This window comes from Crocuta crocuta, unplaced genomic scaffold, assembly GCF_008692635.1.
Source record: "Crocuta crocuta isolate KB4526 unplaced genomic scaffold, BGI_CrCroc_1.0 scaffold25, whole genome shotgun sequence".
Lineage (NCBI taxonomy): Eukaryota > Metazoa > Chordata > Mammalia > Carnivora > Hyaenidae > Crocuta > Crocuta crocuta.
In genome coordinates this window covers 16,064,917-16,082,090 of record NW_027532015.1, presented here as the reverse complement: position 1 = coordinate 16,082,090, position 17,174 = coordinate 16,064,917, and the positions used below count along the sequence as shown (strand labels likewise).

The 17,174-nt window shown below is 36.8% G+C and overlaps 1 protein-coding gene across 1 annotated transcript in view; it reads right to left on the bottom strand.

Annotated features, from left to right (window-relative positions):
* The window catches only part of HBS1L (HBS1 like translational GTPase), an 88,451-nt gene that overhangs the window by 32,700 nt on the left and 38,577 nt on the right, over window positions 1-17,174 (bottom strand). Inside the window, exon 5 of the mRNA XM_077776143.1 lies at window positions 2,950-3,058. Within this exon, the coding sequence (XP_077632269.1) occupies window positions 2,950-3,058 (109 nt within the window). The remainder of the gene's footprint in view (window positions 1-2,949; window positions 3,059-17,174) is intronic.

The window sequence follows — 17,174 nt, the reverse complement described above, 5'->3', positions numbered from 1 at the left end:
TAAAAAAGTTGTGGAAAAAAAAAAAAAAAAAAACCAACCCTACAAATTAGACTAAAAGTGTTCAATCAAAGTTAACTAGACATGGATTCTGGTTCTGATCAGACCTGAGAGAAATCACAATTTCTGGTTTCAAACCTCTGTAGTTACTGAAGCTTTCCTTCAAAGGGAAGCTTACATTACCTCCTGTACGGAGAAGAGATCCAAGTGGAATGGCTATGCCTGGCAGAGCTCAGTGGGCCCAGCACAGGAAGAGCTTCACAAAACATGTTCTGACTTCAACATTTCCTTTACAGTTCAGTAGCATGAAAGGTTTGCTTTTCTCTTGGTTTCACAAAAACATTCCCTTTCAAGTAAATCCTAGGTAAAATGTAAATCAGGTGACCGAATCATATAGTGTTAGAAGGAAGTGACCAAAATGATTAGAAAAGCATCCCAGGTAAGTCTGTGCTCAGGAAAACCTTCTGAAGGTTTATTATTATGAAGGAAAAGTCAGTCTTTTTAAGGTTTTGAAAAATCTCTAAGATGAGGCCTAAAAATGACCATTATGGGTGGTACCTGGATAGCTCAGTCGGTTATGCGTCTAACTCTTGATCTTGGCTCAGGTCATGATCTCACAGTTGATGGGAACTGAGCCCAGCTGTCAGCACAGAGCCTGCTTGGGATATTCTCTCTCTCTCCTTCTCTCTGCCTCTCCCCTGCTTGCTCTCTTTCTCTCAAAAATAAACGAATATATTTTTTTAAATGACTAATTTGGGTACAGGGCTGTAATACTGACTGACATGAAAGAAAGAGTAAGTTGGTTGAATGTTTTTTTCAGGTGCTTTCTGGCTTAATTTTGTAAATAATAATTATTTATTATTAAAAAATGATTACTCTGTTTTTTTCCCCCTAAATTCTCTTTCCAAAAGTGGAAATATTTCTATATGAATCTAGAGGCTTTCTTTCTTTTTGAGTTATTTAAATGAGACTGGGAGGTTATTAATTTAGATTTAAGAGTATGTGTTCTCTATGCAAGTTTCAAATCATTCATACTTAAATAAGTTTTGTCTAAAGAGGTATTTACCATCTTTAATATTAGTGAAGAAAAAGGTTGCTATTTCACTTTCTTCTAAGCAATGTGTTACCGTTTTTTTTTTTTTTACAAGCTGCCATTAGAATCACACTATGTAGATATTTATGCTGCTGAAATCTTGACCCAGAAGTGTTTTGTTAATTTTTTTCTGTACTTTCTCAAGACCAAATCAGAATAAGAGTCTAAGTATTATCCCTAAAATGTCCTATATAAGTATTTGACATAAATATAGCTTGGTCCTTGAGCAACATTACGTATTTCTGAGTAAACTGTTCTGTACCTACAGACCTTTCATGTTCTGCTAATGTTTCTTACAGAGCTTATATCAAAATATTGACTCACTGGCTGTTTTATCACCTTTACATATTTTCAAGTCTATTTTTAAAATAAAATGTTTTTCCCCAAAGATTCTGATGAATAAATATTTAAACAATAATTCTATGAAAGAAATAAGATGATGAACATTAATGGCCCTGCCCTCATGAAGCATATAGTCTTGTAAGATTCTGAAAGGCTTGCATCCCACTTGTAAAGTAGTACAGTTGGGTTGTCAAGAATTATTTACTTGTAATTTACTATTTTTCTCTTGATCATTCATTATCCATTATTTTTTCTAATTATTCCCATAGATAACTATGGATTTACTTCGAATGTATATTTGGGCTTATTTACATGTTGCTTTCTAAGACTTCCAAAACATTTTGCATTAAGATTATTAAATCCTTAGACTAAGAATTGCATATTCTATTTTCCTTCTTCTCTCAATGAAAATAATAGGATTAAATGTTCCCAGGATATAAGGATAAAAAAGAAATTTATGATTCCGACAACCCAACTCCAATTCAGAGAGAAAAGACATACATTAAGATTTTGGTAACTAAATGAGGATTTAAAATTATTTTAAGTGGCTGAAGTTACCCAAATTAAAACGTAACTTTTTCATTCATCCAGTGTCCTGGATACGGAGTTCTTCCTTTCAGTGAACTAGAATAAATTCATGAATTTATTATACAGTGAACAGTGAATAAAGTGTTGATTTTTTAAAACCAAAAAACTGAACTAAGTGATCTTTAAGATTCTTCACAACCGAGACTCATGAAACTTCCATTAATTTAGATAGAAGAATGTTGTAAGGGAGAAATATTGAAGCTGCTTAGTTTATGTTGAATTTTTTTAAAAAATCTTCTATTTTTTGCTTACATTTGATAACAGTGATTCTTATCTAAATGGCAGACGAAACAGACATAATATATAAGTAACAGATTTTAAAAAGTTTTAAAGAGGTCTAAAGTTAATGTTTTTAAACTGTGCTGTTAAGTCTCAGACAACCAACTTCCCTTGTTTACAAAACAAGAGACTGTGATAACAACAAATGAGTACCACTAATATAGGATTTATCATTTCTCACTAGATTTGAAATTCTAGGTATGTTTCATTTCATATTTTATGCCCTTGTTCTAGTGGTCCATTTTATTCAACTTGAAAATCTAAAAGAGTTTAAAGATCATAGTCAGAAAACCTTTTTAAAATAATGATTCTATGATTCACCCACCATATTTAATTCCCAAACACTGCTTACCTACGCCATCTAGTGGCCTAAGGATTCCCTATCTCAGTGCTAGATTTCACAAAACATGTTTATGTTAAAGTAGCTAAAAATTATTTGGTTTACATGAGGACACTGACAACGAGAGAGATTAAGTAATATACATAATTTAGAATCAGCCCTTTTTCTTTGCACCATGCCATTCTGAGGACCCATGATACGTCAATGTTAATGACACATCACACAAAATTAAAATAGTTCCCTTTCTTACAGTCCAATAGAAGACAGTACCAATTTCAAGAAGAAAGGTGCAGGAGGGGTACAGGCTTACCCAGGCACTTCAAATCCCATAGTTTGCTTCTTTCCGGACACAGTCATTTTAGCAACTTTTGGCACAATTTCAGATTCACTTCGAGATGACTGGGAATCTACTGATTTTCCTAATTAAAGAGTAAAATGCACAAGGCTAATTAATTAAAGTTGATTTCTATATATGTTGCACATCACATATTATATAAATATATCACATGGTAGTTAAGTTTTATGTAATCTATATCTTTACACAGGTTCTTTTCTCTGAAATAATTTGGTGGAACATTAAAATGCTGAAATGCTTTTGTCACCCTACTTTCTGGGAAATCCCCTACCACTGGGACTATGCTATGCTTAACTTCCACCAAATCTCTTCCTAATTTTGAAGTGACTCTTAAGTTTCAGTATTAAGAGGTCACAAGGTGGTTTCTGCACAGAGCTTTGCTCTGACAGAACACCTAGACCCTAGACCACTCTCTCCTACCACGCCCTTTCACACTACTAAAATTGTCTGGTCAGTTAGCAGATGGCTAAGCTATTTTTAATCCCGTGATACCTATAAACTGATGAGCAAGTTAAGAGTCTGCAGGATTGTGCCGGACCCTGCATATATTTCACGTGGGCACAATACTAAGCTTAGTAAGATATTTGATCTCTGTCAAGAATATGGAGGAAGAGATCAATAGAGAAAGAATGAAGAACAAAATTAATTATGAGTTAGATCAAAATAAGGCTTTTATGCATTTGATCCTTTAAAAAATATATAGGTAATTCATGGAATTCTTTACAGTGTATCTTTATAATTTTTAGTAATACTACCATCAGGATTGGGTCCACTTAAAACTGCAGAAACTGCACATGCTAAATGTATATACATAAACTACTTTTAAAATCAGAAATAAATTAATGTATAGAATGCATGTAAAACATTTGTTATTTGCTTAGACGTCAAGCACCATGCTGGAAATATGATGGTGAACAAAAGCTGACATAATCCTTGTGCTGAAAGAGCTCACATCTAGTGGAGAAAGTACATTAACTGACCAAAAATAAAATTATTAGTGTTATAAGCATACATAGTGTCATAAGATTTGGTGATAGAGCACACAAATTAGACAGCCTCCACAAGAAAGTTACGAGTTGAGCAGTGATGCAAAAATGAGTAGGAATGACCTACCCCGAAGGAAGAGCACTGTGAACAGAGAGGGTAACTTGTACAGTGACTGCATTGTGGGAGGCAGCACAGAACCTCAGAGGAAGTAAAAGCAGAAGGGAAAAGGAGCAGAGTTAAATGGAGCTGAAGCAGGGACAGTGGCCAGGCCATGCAGAGCCTTTAGACCATGCCAAACATCGTAATATTTGTTCTAACAGAATTAGTGACCACCAAAATGATGTAAGTAAGTAGGGAGAAGAGGAAAGAGACAGAAGAGAAGGTAAAAAGTCAAGGTCAAGCAGAGTTCTCAGCTGGAGAATCTATTTGTGATTCATTAGCACAGAATTAGTAGAAAGCAGAGACATAAATGAGATCACAAGTGAGAGAACAGAGTGAGAAAAGAAGCGGTCCTAGGACAGAGCCTTGGAAGAAATCCAGCCTTTAATCACAAGATAGAGAACACTGAGCCTGCAAAAGGGTGACAGGGAAGAGCCAGGGAGGGGAGGTGGTCGAGGAAGCCAAGGGAAGAGGGTTTGATGGAGCTGGAGCCACCTGAGTCTGAGGACTGAAGACGTTCACTAGTGACATGATCTCTTCAGAAAAAGATCATTGGTAGAATTAGCAAGAGCCATTTGAGAGAAGTGAGAGAAGCCAGGATGGGTTAAAAAAAAAAAAAATGAAGATGAGAAAACAGAGGCGGCAATACCTGTCCACAATCTATCTGTAATTCCAAAACCAGAAGCTCTGAAAAATTAAAGTTTTGTTTTGTTTTAATTTGGAAGCAAAACTTGACCCAGGACACCTGGGTGGCTCTGTCATTTAAGTGTCTGATTCTCAATTTCATTTCAGGGCATGATCTCATGGTTCCTGAGTTGGAGCCCCAAGTCAGGCTCTGTGCTGACAGTGCAGAGTCTGCTTGGGATTCCCTCTCCCCCTCTTTCTGCTCCTCCCCCACGCTCTTCTCTCTCCCTAAAAATAAATAAATAAACTTAAAAAAACTCTGACCTGGATTGACATGAAGCTATTTATAGTCCTTATTTATCCCACTTAAAGTGAAAAGCCATACATGTCAAGGTCAGAAACAAGGTGATGATTACAGGGTATTGCCCCACATCCCACTGAGGTTATTACCACCTTAGGTAGTACAGATTTTTCTAAATCCGAAAAATTCTGATTTCTGAGTCAAATCTGGTCCCGAAGGGTTTTAGACGAGAATATATGCAACTTAAAATATGACTCGTAAAAAGTTTGGCTGGAAAGGGAGGGTTATGGTAGAATGGTAGCAAAAGGGTCAGCTGAGAAAAGATAAAACTTTTTTGAGATGGACTGGCTGGCAATATCAGGAAGAGAAAGGACCACATTTAGATATTTTAGAATTTCTGAGAAGGCAGAAAGGGATGGGATATGAAGCACAGGCAGAATCCAAGCTAAGATAGGTGAAAGGCTCTTTTTATTGTAACAGGAGGCAGATTTGTATGTTAAGGAGCTGGAAGATGAAAACCCCTAATGGTTAAATTCTCTTCTCTCCTTAACAAAGCAGCCAGTTACCTGGTGAGATGGGGAGTGAATGAGGAAAGTAAAAAAACTGTTGAAACAAAGAGTTTTCAATAATCATTGCGGGAAGGGCATTGTTGGATAGTACTGAAAGCACACTTAAGATTTGTGATAACACCTGAAACTAATGTAACATCATAGGTCAACTATACTCAAATAAAAACTTTTTAAAAAAAGATTTGTGAGGGGAGGCCCTGGGTGGCTCAGCTGGTTGAGCATCTAACTTCGGCTCAGGTCATGATCTCACAGCTCAGGAGTTCAAGCCCCGTGTCGGGTTCTGTGTTGACGGCTAGAGCTTGCTTTGAATTCTGTGTTTCCCTTTCTCTGCCCCTCTCCAACTTGTATGCTCTCTCTCTCTCAAAAATAAACATTAAAAAAATTTTTTTAAGAGTATTAAAAATAAAGAAAGAAAGAAAAGGAGTTATGAGGAGCATCTGGATGGCTTAGCCAGTAAAGTTTCTGACTCCTGATCTCAGCTTACGTTATGACATCAGGGTCATGAGTTTAAGCCCTGCAATGGGCTCCTCACTGGGCACAAAGCCTACTTAAAGAATAATAATTAATTAATTAAAAATCTGTGATAATAAATTTATAGGGGAATCAATTTGCCTTTCTTTGTGACTTTTTCTAGCAATGTCCAGCCATTTAGGAACAGACACAGAGAAGACATTAACTGCTTCATCCAGGGTTAACTTTCTACCGAACAGGTACAAAGAGAAAGCAGAGAAACAAGGCAATTAAAGGTATTGGCAAAAAGGGGGGTTGGGGGGACTTATTGAAATTATAAATCATGAATTCTAAGCGGGATTAAAAAAATAAAATCTCAAAGGAAGAGTACTGCTACACTGGGAATAAAAGAGAGAGGTCCAAATGTCAAGAAAAGGTCATGATTTGAGAAGCACAACTAAGTGGTTGTGGTCAGAATAAGGACTGTGAATATGTGATTCTGGAGAAGTTGGATTATAGTAAATTGCTGGTGAGGTGAAAGTCACTGGAAGTCAAGTGGCCAATGAACTCAAAGTCCAGGTGTGGCATTTGCTGGTGTTTTTCCACAGCGATGCACAGGTAAGCTGTAATCATCGGGAGCTGAGGGTGAAGAAAAATTGTAAGCCAACTGCTAGTATTCAGAGAATAAGGAAAAGCAGCCATGAGGTTGTTCAGTAAGGACTAACCAACAGGTGGCTTAGGCAAAAGACAGGAATTTCAAAGGAGCAGAAACTTAAGAAAAAAAAAGGAGGATGAAGGAATAATGATGTTAGAAAAGGCAGCAAAGGGAACAAAGCTGACATTCCAGACCCTGAGGTTTGAGAGAATATAAGTGAAGTAAAGGCAAGGAGTGGGAAAACCATTAGGAAAACAGATTGTGGATTACAGAGGCATTTGATTTTTATGGGGAAAAAAAAAACAAAAAACAAAACACAGTTCCAGATTATAGCAAAGTAGAGAGGAATGAGAGATGAGAGAGGGATAAGAAAGGAAGAAACCGAGAGCACTGACGATGATGGTGGGGATGGTGGGGATGGTGGGGGTGTGTGTGTAGGTAGGAAGGTGACCCTAAGACATAGAAAGAGGCATGATGAATTTTGGCCTCTGTCAAATGAATGGGGAAAAGACCCATAAAGCACAGAAATGTCTCAATCCAGGCTATACAGGACTAATTTCCCCACTTCCATTAAAATAGATTTAAATAACTTCCAGCTGGTTTGTATGTAAAAAATGTTGGCCCCACTTGCACATTTAGTACAATGAAAAACTGTAATTTTGACTTTTTTAACAAAATAGGTGGGTCATAAAATGGCATAGAAAGTCTTAAGCACAAAAATCACAATATGTTCCTATAATATTTCTGGGGATACAATAAATATATATTCTTTTCATTTTTGGTGATTCTTATCTATCAGACATCAAACCCAAGGTAGTATTTAAACAATTTAGTCATTTAAGTGAAAGTCTTTTTTTAATAGGAAAATGAGTCTAGTATTATAGATTTGAATATCACTCATTAAACCAATAGTTCTGAAATCTTTTTATTTATATTACATACCCTTTGAAAAAAACTTGTGAAAACAATGGGACACACTTGACAGAAAAATGCACCATACACACAAAATTTTGCATGCTATTTCAACGAGTTTAATAATTCCAACTCTAGAACCTTAGCTTTGAGAAATAAACTTGCCTTGGGCTATTTTGGAAATATGTTAATTTCAATTTGATGTTATCCACAGTCAAAGAAAAAGATACATTCAGTAAATTTTCCACTGAGCTGTTGTCAACAGCACTGTGATACACTTCCACTTATCCAACCACATTACAAAGTTCCCCTCATAATCTGCATCATGCTGATGGCAGACAAAACCTACTAATAGGTCAGAAGTGAACAAATAACTGAAATAACCAGTTATGGCTCACTAAGAGATAGGAGTATTCAAATCCATCACTGAGAAGCAGAAAATGTTTACTGTGTTCTCTGATCCTCCCCAACCAACTAGAAATTCATTCACTGTATAACAACCTCAAAAAACAGCATTAAATTTTTAGAAAGTCCAAAAAAATGTCAGCATGGAATGAATACTTACATAGAAAGAAAAGAAGCTAGGATTCTGGTTCCTGCTCTGCCACTATTCAGCTATAATCTACCTTACAGCTTACGCAGCTTCCTTGAGCAAGCTAGCTCGTTCCTTATCTACAGACCTTCCTCCATTTACCAAGGGGCTATGTCCTGATAAACCAGCCCAAGCTGAAAAGATCATAAGCTGAAACTGTACTTAATACAACTAACCTACAGAACCTGATAGCTTAGCCTAAGCTATCTTAAATGTGCTCAGAACGTTGACATTAGCCTACAGTGGAAAAAAAAAATCCTCTAACACAAAGCCTACTTTTTAGTAAAGTACTGAGTATCTCATGTAATTTACTGAATACTGTACTGAAAGTAAAAACAGACTGTATGGGTACAGAATGGTTGTAAGCACGTTGGCTGTTGACCCCCCAATCAGGTGACTGATTGGAAGCTTCAGCTCATAGCCACTGCCCTACCATCGTGAGACAGGATCACACCACATTACTGCCTGGTGAGAGATCAAAACTCAACATGTGGTTTCTACTGAACGTGCATCACTTCAACACCACTGTTAAGATTGAAAAATCTAAGTAGACCCATTCACAGTGAGGGGCCATCTGCACACAATGAAATAAATTAAATGATTTCTAGTTCTGTATAGGTGTATGACTCCTAACCCACTAACACCATCTTTAAATCAAATAGCTCACTAGAAATAAAGATAAAATGTGCCATTCTAAAGGAAAATGATTAATGTCCTCTTCTCAAGTCATGTAAAATCCAGCGACCAAATCATGGTTACCAAAAAAATATGCATTTCGAAGATTCACATGTTAGTGACTAGTGCTCAGTCTCTAGTAGGGTGGAGGAGAATTGATCACCATTTTGATTTTTCATTCGGATGGAAATAACAGCTATCCAGTTGATCAGATGAGGAAGAGAGACAAGGAGTTAAGTGACTTCACCTGCAGCGGCAGGACCCATACCTAATCATCTCAACCTACCTGTCCAACTCACCAGTCTCATGCTCCTGCCCTAAAGCAAAGCCTCCTTTTTCCCTGCAGTTACTCCTTGATGCGCTGCTTCTTCCAGGGCTCCACTGTTTCCATTCTTGGCTAAGATCTAAATAGCTTCAAGATGAGAGAGACCTAGATTTCGTATTATCTAGGTCTCTCTCTTCTTGAAGCTTTTTCAATGTGTATGCCTTTGTAAAGGGTCCACACCTCAATCTCCCTAGCACCACCCAGCTGTCATTGTCTTGCTGAATTTAATGACAACCTAAGCTTGCATATCCACATGATTTACCCACCTCTGATTCATTTCTTCGGTCTTAAAGCACACTCAGTATTAGACTACTAGTTCCTGGAGGGTAGAAACCACCTTACACATATGTTCACATACTCGACAGCACATGACACAGTGCTCTGCCCACAAGTATTCAATAGAGTTTAACGATTAGCCCTTAAGGGTTTACATTTTGAAAACATGAAATGATCTCTTGTTTTTGAAGTTTTCCTCCACCTCTTCTTTGGACAATAACTTCACTTTACTCTCTACCTACGACTTGCACTTAATAGCAGCCTCCTAATGTTTCTGCATTCTAGAGAGCCATGTTGGCCCTTGCCACAGGCACTTCAGTATGGTCTCCTGGCAGGTGCTTTATAAGCTCTTCCTGCTTTGTAACAACCATGTAGAGTAGGAATAATTATACCTACTTTACTTTAGGAAAACTGAGGTCCAAATCTGTTGATTTGTCAAAGACTATACAACCTTGGCTTGTGACATAACTAGATTAAAAGAAAAAGATATGAATCACATGGTTACTATTCTCAAAGAGTTTATATACTACGCTGAGAGATCATTATAAAGGTGGTAGAGATAGAAGCAATAAGAAAATTCAAAGTATGCGTCTATTTAGAAAAAACTTAAATGAAAGGAGATTTGACATGACTCTGAAAGAGAAGGCAAAAATAACATGAGAAAAAACATATTTAAAGGACAACCAGGCAAAAATTCTGAAAAAGGCTGGGCCTAGTCACAGACAGACAGTAATACAAAACTGTATCTTACTTTTAGCTTGAGCTCATTTTTTTTTTTGTTTGTTTGATTTTATTAATTTGCGTAAGTGTCATGCAAGTAAGTTACCAGAAGGCATCACAACAACAGAAAGAATGATCTGGCAGTAAAACTCCAAAGAGACTATTTTGGGGAGAAAGATGCCACACTGATGTTGAAGTTCATCTGGAAGAGTAAATGTGAGAATGACCAAAAAAATTTTTAATTAATAATAGGGGACCCGAACTAGGAGATGTCAAGACCTCCTTTAAAGCTGGAGTAAATTAAAATGAGCATAATAGCTTGATGAATTAGAACAGGGCATCTGCAAATGAACCAATAGGATGTATTTATATTTGTTACATGTAAGAATTGAAAAGAAAAAAGAATAAGAATTAGGTATATGGAAAATATATATGAATATACATACAGTTATACATAGAAATTCAGTATATGCAAAGTGATGCTTCAAATCAACAGGGGTATTCAATACTGTATTCAGAATATTGGCCACTTCTTTGAGAGAAAGGTTCCATCCTAGGTCTATGGTATATCATGTATAAATTCCTTATTGATAAGGAAATAAACACAAAGGAGAAAAATATAAAAATATATTTACAATCTTCAAGGTAGTCTGACAAATTTTATATAAAATGTTTAAATTTCTCCCTGATTAAAGGTACCGCAAACAAACATAAAGTATGTGGGAAAATATATACAAGGGGTTAATCTATATACTAAAAGAGCTCCTACAGGGGCGCCTGGGTGGCTCGGTCGGCCAAGCGTCTGACTCTGAGTGTCTGACTCTGGGTTTCGGCTCAGGCCATGATCTCGGGAATTTGTGGATTTGATTCCCACATCAGGCTCCGTGCTGATGGTGCAGAGCCTGCTGGGAATTCTCTCTCCCTCTCTCTCTGCCCTCCCCCGCTCACATTGCCTGTCTCTGTCAAAATAAAAAACTTAAAAAAAAAATTTTAAAGAGCTCCTACAAATCAGTAAGAAAAAACCCAGAAAGAAAAAGATCAAACAAACAAACAAACCCAGGTCAAATTACACACGTGGAAGAAAGGTGTGGCAGAGCAAAGGGGAGACAGGAATGGGAGGGGGATGAAGGGGAAGGAGGGCTAAAAAAGGAGGTTGTGGAAGAGGAGGGACAGAGAGGGAGAGGGGCAGGGGAAAAGACAGGGGTCCTCCTTTTTTATTAGCATTTAGTGTTGCCAAAGGAAAGTGGGAAAAGAGTGCTATCTGACATTGGTGGCAAGGGCACAGCCTGGCTCAACTTTTGCTGGGGAGAAATGCGATAAAATGAAAATGCTATGTATGTTATACTTCTGGGAATGTGTTCCACAGAAATATTAACATCACTGTGCAACAGTATATGAACAAGACTGTTTAGTGTGGTGCTGCCTGTAGGGGAAACAAACAAAAAAATAAACAAACAAAAACTGTGGATGGATTTCAATAAGGGAATGGTAACAAATCATGAAGCATCTAGACAATGGAATAGTTCACTTCAGATATAACAGTAGTAAACCTACAGGCAAGAAAAGGAAGTCATTACATATTAAGTGGAAAAAGCACTGCAATATTATATAGCAAAGATGCTGTATCACTATATTATAGGCATTAAAAAGTCCACAAGAATGGAAGTGAACTTTTTAAAAGTGATTACACCTAGAAAGTGGTGTTAAGAAAAAAAATAATTTTCAAAATTTATATACTTCTATGCTATATTACTTTTATAATTAAACATGTTTATGTGAAAAGCATACATATTAAAACAAACACTTTAAAACACTAAAAACTTCTTTCTACATTATTCTTCAGAGATGCTCTTGATTTTTCTTAGAAGTTAATAAAGCAAAATCCTACTTGACAGTAACACTCAGAATCATCTTACCACAACCCAAAATCTTTCCATCAATGATCTTGAACACCACATACTACTGAAAGGTTCATGCTTGGAAACAAGAGTGCAAAGTTCATCCAATCAGTCATTCCATGACAACTTTATATTCCACGGGCTCTATGAAGCTGAAAGTAACAGTCTAAACAGCTTTGGTTTTCGTATTAAGCAACCGCCTTGTTTAAACTCGGAAGCTCCTTGACAGCAAAGACCGCATGTGTTGGATTTCTCTATTTCTGCAACCTAAATATTTGATACATTGTACATCATTTATACATGATTGTTCAACTGAACAAATAAAATCATTTCCTGATAGCTCTTTCAATGCTCTAATAAATCTCTAAAGGAGTAAGGGTGAAAACCAAAAGGGAATTATAAATGTGAACTTCTTTGAACAATGTCAAGGCAAAAATCTATCCTACCCACCTCATATTCTCTAGAGCACGGTATCTCAGCCTTGGTACTACTGATGTTCTGAGCAGAGTATTTCTCTGCTGTGGGAGGCTGGACTCCCCATCGCAGGATGTTTAGCAGCATCCCCAAAGTGTCTACGAACACAACCAAATGTCCCCTTGTGGCCCTAAATCACCTCCAGTGGAGGACTGCTCTACAGTTATTAGAAAAAGCACTAAATACATATTACATACCCTATAATCACCACCTCAAATGTAAAGATCATCTCCTAATCCTCTTCCCCACAAAATGATCAATTGCCTTTTCTTGTCCAAATGTGAAATCCCAAAGTCATTGTTTTCTGATATCCCTTTTTCTCAAAACTTCTATATATAATTAATACTGACTGTATTTACTTTTCCTCATAAACATTTCCTCAAATTTCTACTTTTCTTTCTTTTCCCATCTACTTAGGTCAAGCTCTTAGAATCTCATGCCTGATATACCTTTCAAGACTCATGTCTTCCCTACCAGTCCCATAAACAGATTGGAATTCTCTGGCATACACACTCTTGTTTTCTCACATCCATAGCCATGGCCCATGCTATTTCCATGTTCACTATTATTTTCATGAAATGCCATTATTTTCATGAAAATTATTAATACAAGGAAGTCAAGGCTTCTTGATAATTCATGAATCACAGAGGTCAACTTTAGCAGTGTATACTGTATGATCAAAGACTCTTAGATTCATTCTACAAAGATTTACTGACAGCCTATGAGGTATAAAGGTTCCCCCTCCCCCGACCTTTTAACTGGCAACAGAATAAAGTACCTGTAGATACACTTGCACATTTTCATGCTTCCACAGGTGAACTCCCCATAATCACTCCATGTCAAAATCCTCCAATTCACCCCTCAGAGTTTGGTAAAATAGGTAAGACCCGGGCTCTCCAACAAGATAGCCTTGGTGGAATCCAGGCCCTGCTACTGTGATTATCAAGTGAATTACTTAACTTCTTTCTGTGCCTAGGTTCTTCATCTATAAAATAACAGTAAGAGAACTTACCTAATAGGGATGTTAGAGGAGATTTAAATAAGTCAATACATGTAAAGCGCTTAGGGCAATGCCTGACATATATTAGGTACTCAGAGCTCCACAGTAATGACAGAATGCAGCATAGTCGGTGAGTCTCTGAGACCGACTTCCTTTACCTCATTTGATACCAGGGAATCCAGAGATACAAATTACTCTCTGGCAATCACATATTAATTCACAATGGGGAGAAGAAAAATGTCAACTGTGTAACAACTGTGCTAAATACTAGGATAAACAGATCAAATAATAAGACATAATTCCTATCCTCAAGAAACAGAAGTCGACTAGAGATATTACAATGTGAACTACAATAACGTAGGCACAATGAGTGTATCAGAAAGGTCCTGACCCACCCATGCTGAAAGAATTAGGCAAAGCTTCCTTTAAAATATTTCTAATGAATCTTGAAGGAAAAAATAAGGAAAAGTGGATTGGGAAATAAGACACAATGCCTGAAACAATACAACTGCCAGTAGATCAGCATGGCTGGGATACAAAGAGGTTAAGTGGGTGAGACATAAGAATAGAAAAGCAGGCAATGCCTTTAGGGCCACATACAACATTAAGATATTTAACTTGATTTTGAAATATAAGAACCAATAACAGAATCAAAGCATTGGAGTAAAATATCAGAGCTTTTAAAACTCACTCTGACCACAGCATGGAAACTAGACTGTGAAGGCAAGACTAGAGGGAGAACAATTAGAAGACGGTTGTCCCAATGTGTGTAAGCAAGTCTACGGACTGACCTAAGGTAAGAACGACAGAGACAGAGAAAGGGATATCCAAGCTATCACAGGGTAAAATCAGGAATACATAATACCTAGATGTATGCAGGCAGGTCAGAGAAGTAATGGTTCCCAGATTCTCCAGCAAGGAAGAAAGAGCAGATGGTTATGTCATCACCAAACAGATAATACATTTCAGAAAACTAGAGACATCTGCCCGTCAGCATCTGGCTTCCTTGTATGGGCTCCTTCACCAAGTGCACAATTACAGCAGTGCATAGACAAGGATTGCCACCAAACTACTTTTTTAAACACTGTTTAGATACAATCTTGGATCTTTACAGAGTTTTGTAAGTTAAATTATAACATGTGCTTGGCAATGGGGACACAAAGATGAATAAGAGTCTCTGTTTTCAGATAGCTTTCATTCTAGACGTAACAGACCTAGACAGACAAGACTGAAAGAAAATACAGGCAAGGAAATTCAGAGAATTTTCCAGGGAACAGTGCTAGGAGTACAGCTGAGCAAGAACTCAGCACAGGGAATAAGAAGAAACTGGCAGGAGAGGAAATACACTCCTACATCATGATGATGAATTAAATGTTACAGGAGGCAAAAAATAGAGATCTTAATCCCCAGGACTCTAAATTAGATATGGGTCTGAGATTCTTTCAAGGCAAAGAGAAACTGGATAGAAATTTGGATAATCATGTTTGCAGAGGAAAAGAAATGAGAGCATCATTAAAACAATGAAGTAACAACTTAAGACCTGGGAATGGATGAGGGAACTTAGAGAAAATGAAGTCTGAGAAGGCAGGCAATGGAGAAACTCAGATTAACATAGAGACAGGCAGAAAATAAGTATTCACATTCCTTGCAGAGTTCTTACATGGAATTTAGATTCATGGAGTCGTGCAATTTTGTGGGCTTTATTTTTAGAAGTCACTTGGTCCAGTCCCTCATTTTACAGATGAAAACTTCAAGTAGATTTCTAAAGATCACAGGCTTAACTAATGGAAATTTTGCTTCTTTTGTCCAGGCTGCTTCCAAAGCACACTCCCCTTTCCACTGTTTCTGGCTGCATCTCCTCTAGACTTTGTGGGATTACTTTCCTCAAGATTACTGAACTAGGTTTACTTTGAAGTTAAATGTATACAAAAACTGCTCAATCAAGTGTCTCTATAAAATGTTAATGCTTTGTCAAGATCATGATTTTGTGATTTTAGTGAGGCTAATCATTTTAGTATCTATTCAGATACTTTTGACAAAAAGTAAAAAGTTAAAGTTAAAATCAGTAATTATGACTTCTTTTAATATATGCATTTCAAAATCTCCAAAGAATCTATTTGGTTAGAGTCTAGTAGTTACATCATTCTCTGCTTACCAAAGAAGTTTCTGTTTGACACAATTTTAATTTCCAATGGGAAACAAAAGGCTAGGCTAAGTTCCCCTAATAACAAACACATAAATACTAACTTCTTAACCTTTTTGCTCGTGCTGATTTTAGGAGGGGAAAGTGACATTCAGACTCTAAAGCATGCATCATAGCATCAGGCTATCAATTTTAGGTCATAAATGATACTCCCAAATTCTTAACAAGGATAACTCCAGACCAAAATGATGTGACTTGGAAGTCAAAAACCTTTACTATATATTCTCATAAAGCATAAATTATTTTCTGACTATACTGTAAAATTTCAATATAAAGTATGTATCTTACCTCTCCAACTAACCTACATGCTCCAGAAGGGTATTTTTTGATGTTTTCCAAATCATCTCGTCCAGTGTCTGGTACATATTAGGCACTCAAATATTTTGAAATATTATATAATTTTATATATAGAAAAAAGTCAATGATTCTCAGCTTGGGAGGAGAGGTGGATGAAAAGAACAAGGCCATCCCTGCTTCTCTTCCTTTGAAAATATTTGTCACTGGAAGATACTGGTGCTGACAAAATGTTATATCCCTCAGATGTCCTGAGACAGAAAAATAACTCAAAATGACATATCTGGTATCGGGGCACCTGGGTAGCTCAGTCAGTTGAGCGCCCGACTTCAGCTCAAGTCATGATCTCAGGGTTCCTGAGTTCAAGCCCCCCGTCAGGCTCTGTGCTGTCAATTCAGAGCCTGGAGCCTGCTTTGGACTCTGTGTCTCCCTCTCTCTCTCTGCCCTCTCCCACTAGTGCTCTCCCTCTCTCAATCAAAAATAAATAAACATTAAAAAAAATGTTTTAATGACATAGCTAGTATAAGAACCTTTTTATAAATCAAAGAGTGAAGTTTGTCTAAGTTAAACAATTTGACCAACCCAGATTAACATTCTTTGCAAATTATAACCACCTCCTTCTTGCTGGCTGGTTTCAGGTTCATCACTAAAAAGATGTTTGAAGATCTGCCTCAAGTCAGATAATTAGTTCAGATGACCTTTTATGGTTCCTGCCCTCATAATCCTATTTTTAAAAATAACTGGTGAGCCTATTTAGTGAAAATCTCTTCCCCACATATAGATCATTGCTTTCTAAATAACATCAACTATAAATTTTTTTTTAATGTTTTAACACTATCAGCCACATCAAATAGGGTACTAGTTAATGAAAACTGTTATCCAGGAAATAATACTCTTAAATCCTATTAAAAATAACTAAAGTGTACTTGTTTTTTTCTATATAAAATGCATAACTAAATAGGAGAAATATTACAAGGGGCATGTTCAAAACATAGGCTTGTTTACCTAATGGCATTAAGTAATTTCAAATTTGAATAATACCTATAAAGATGTAAAAACTCTAATA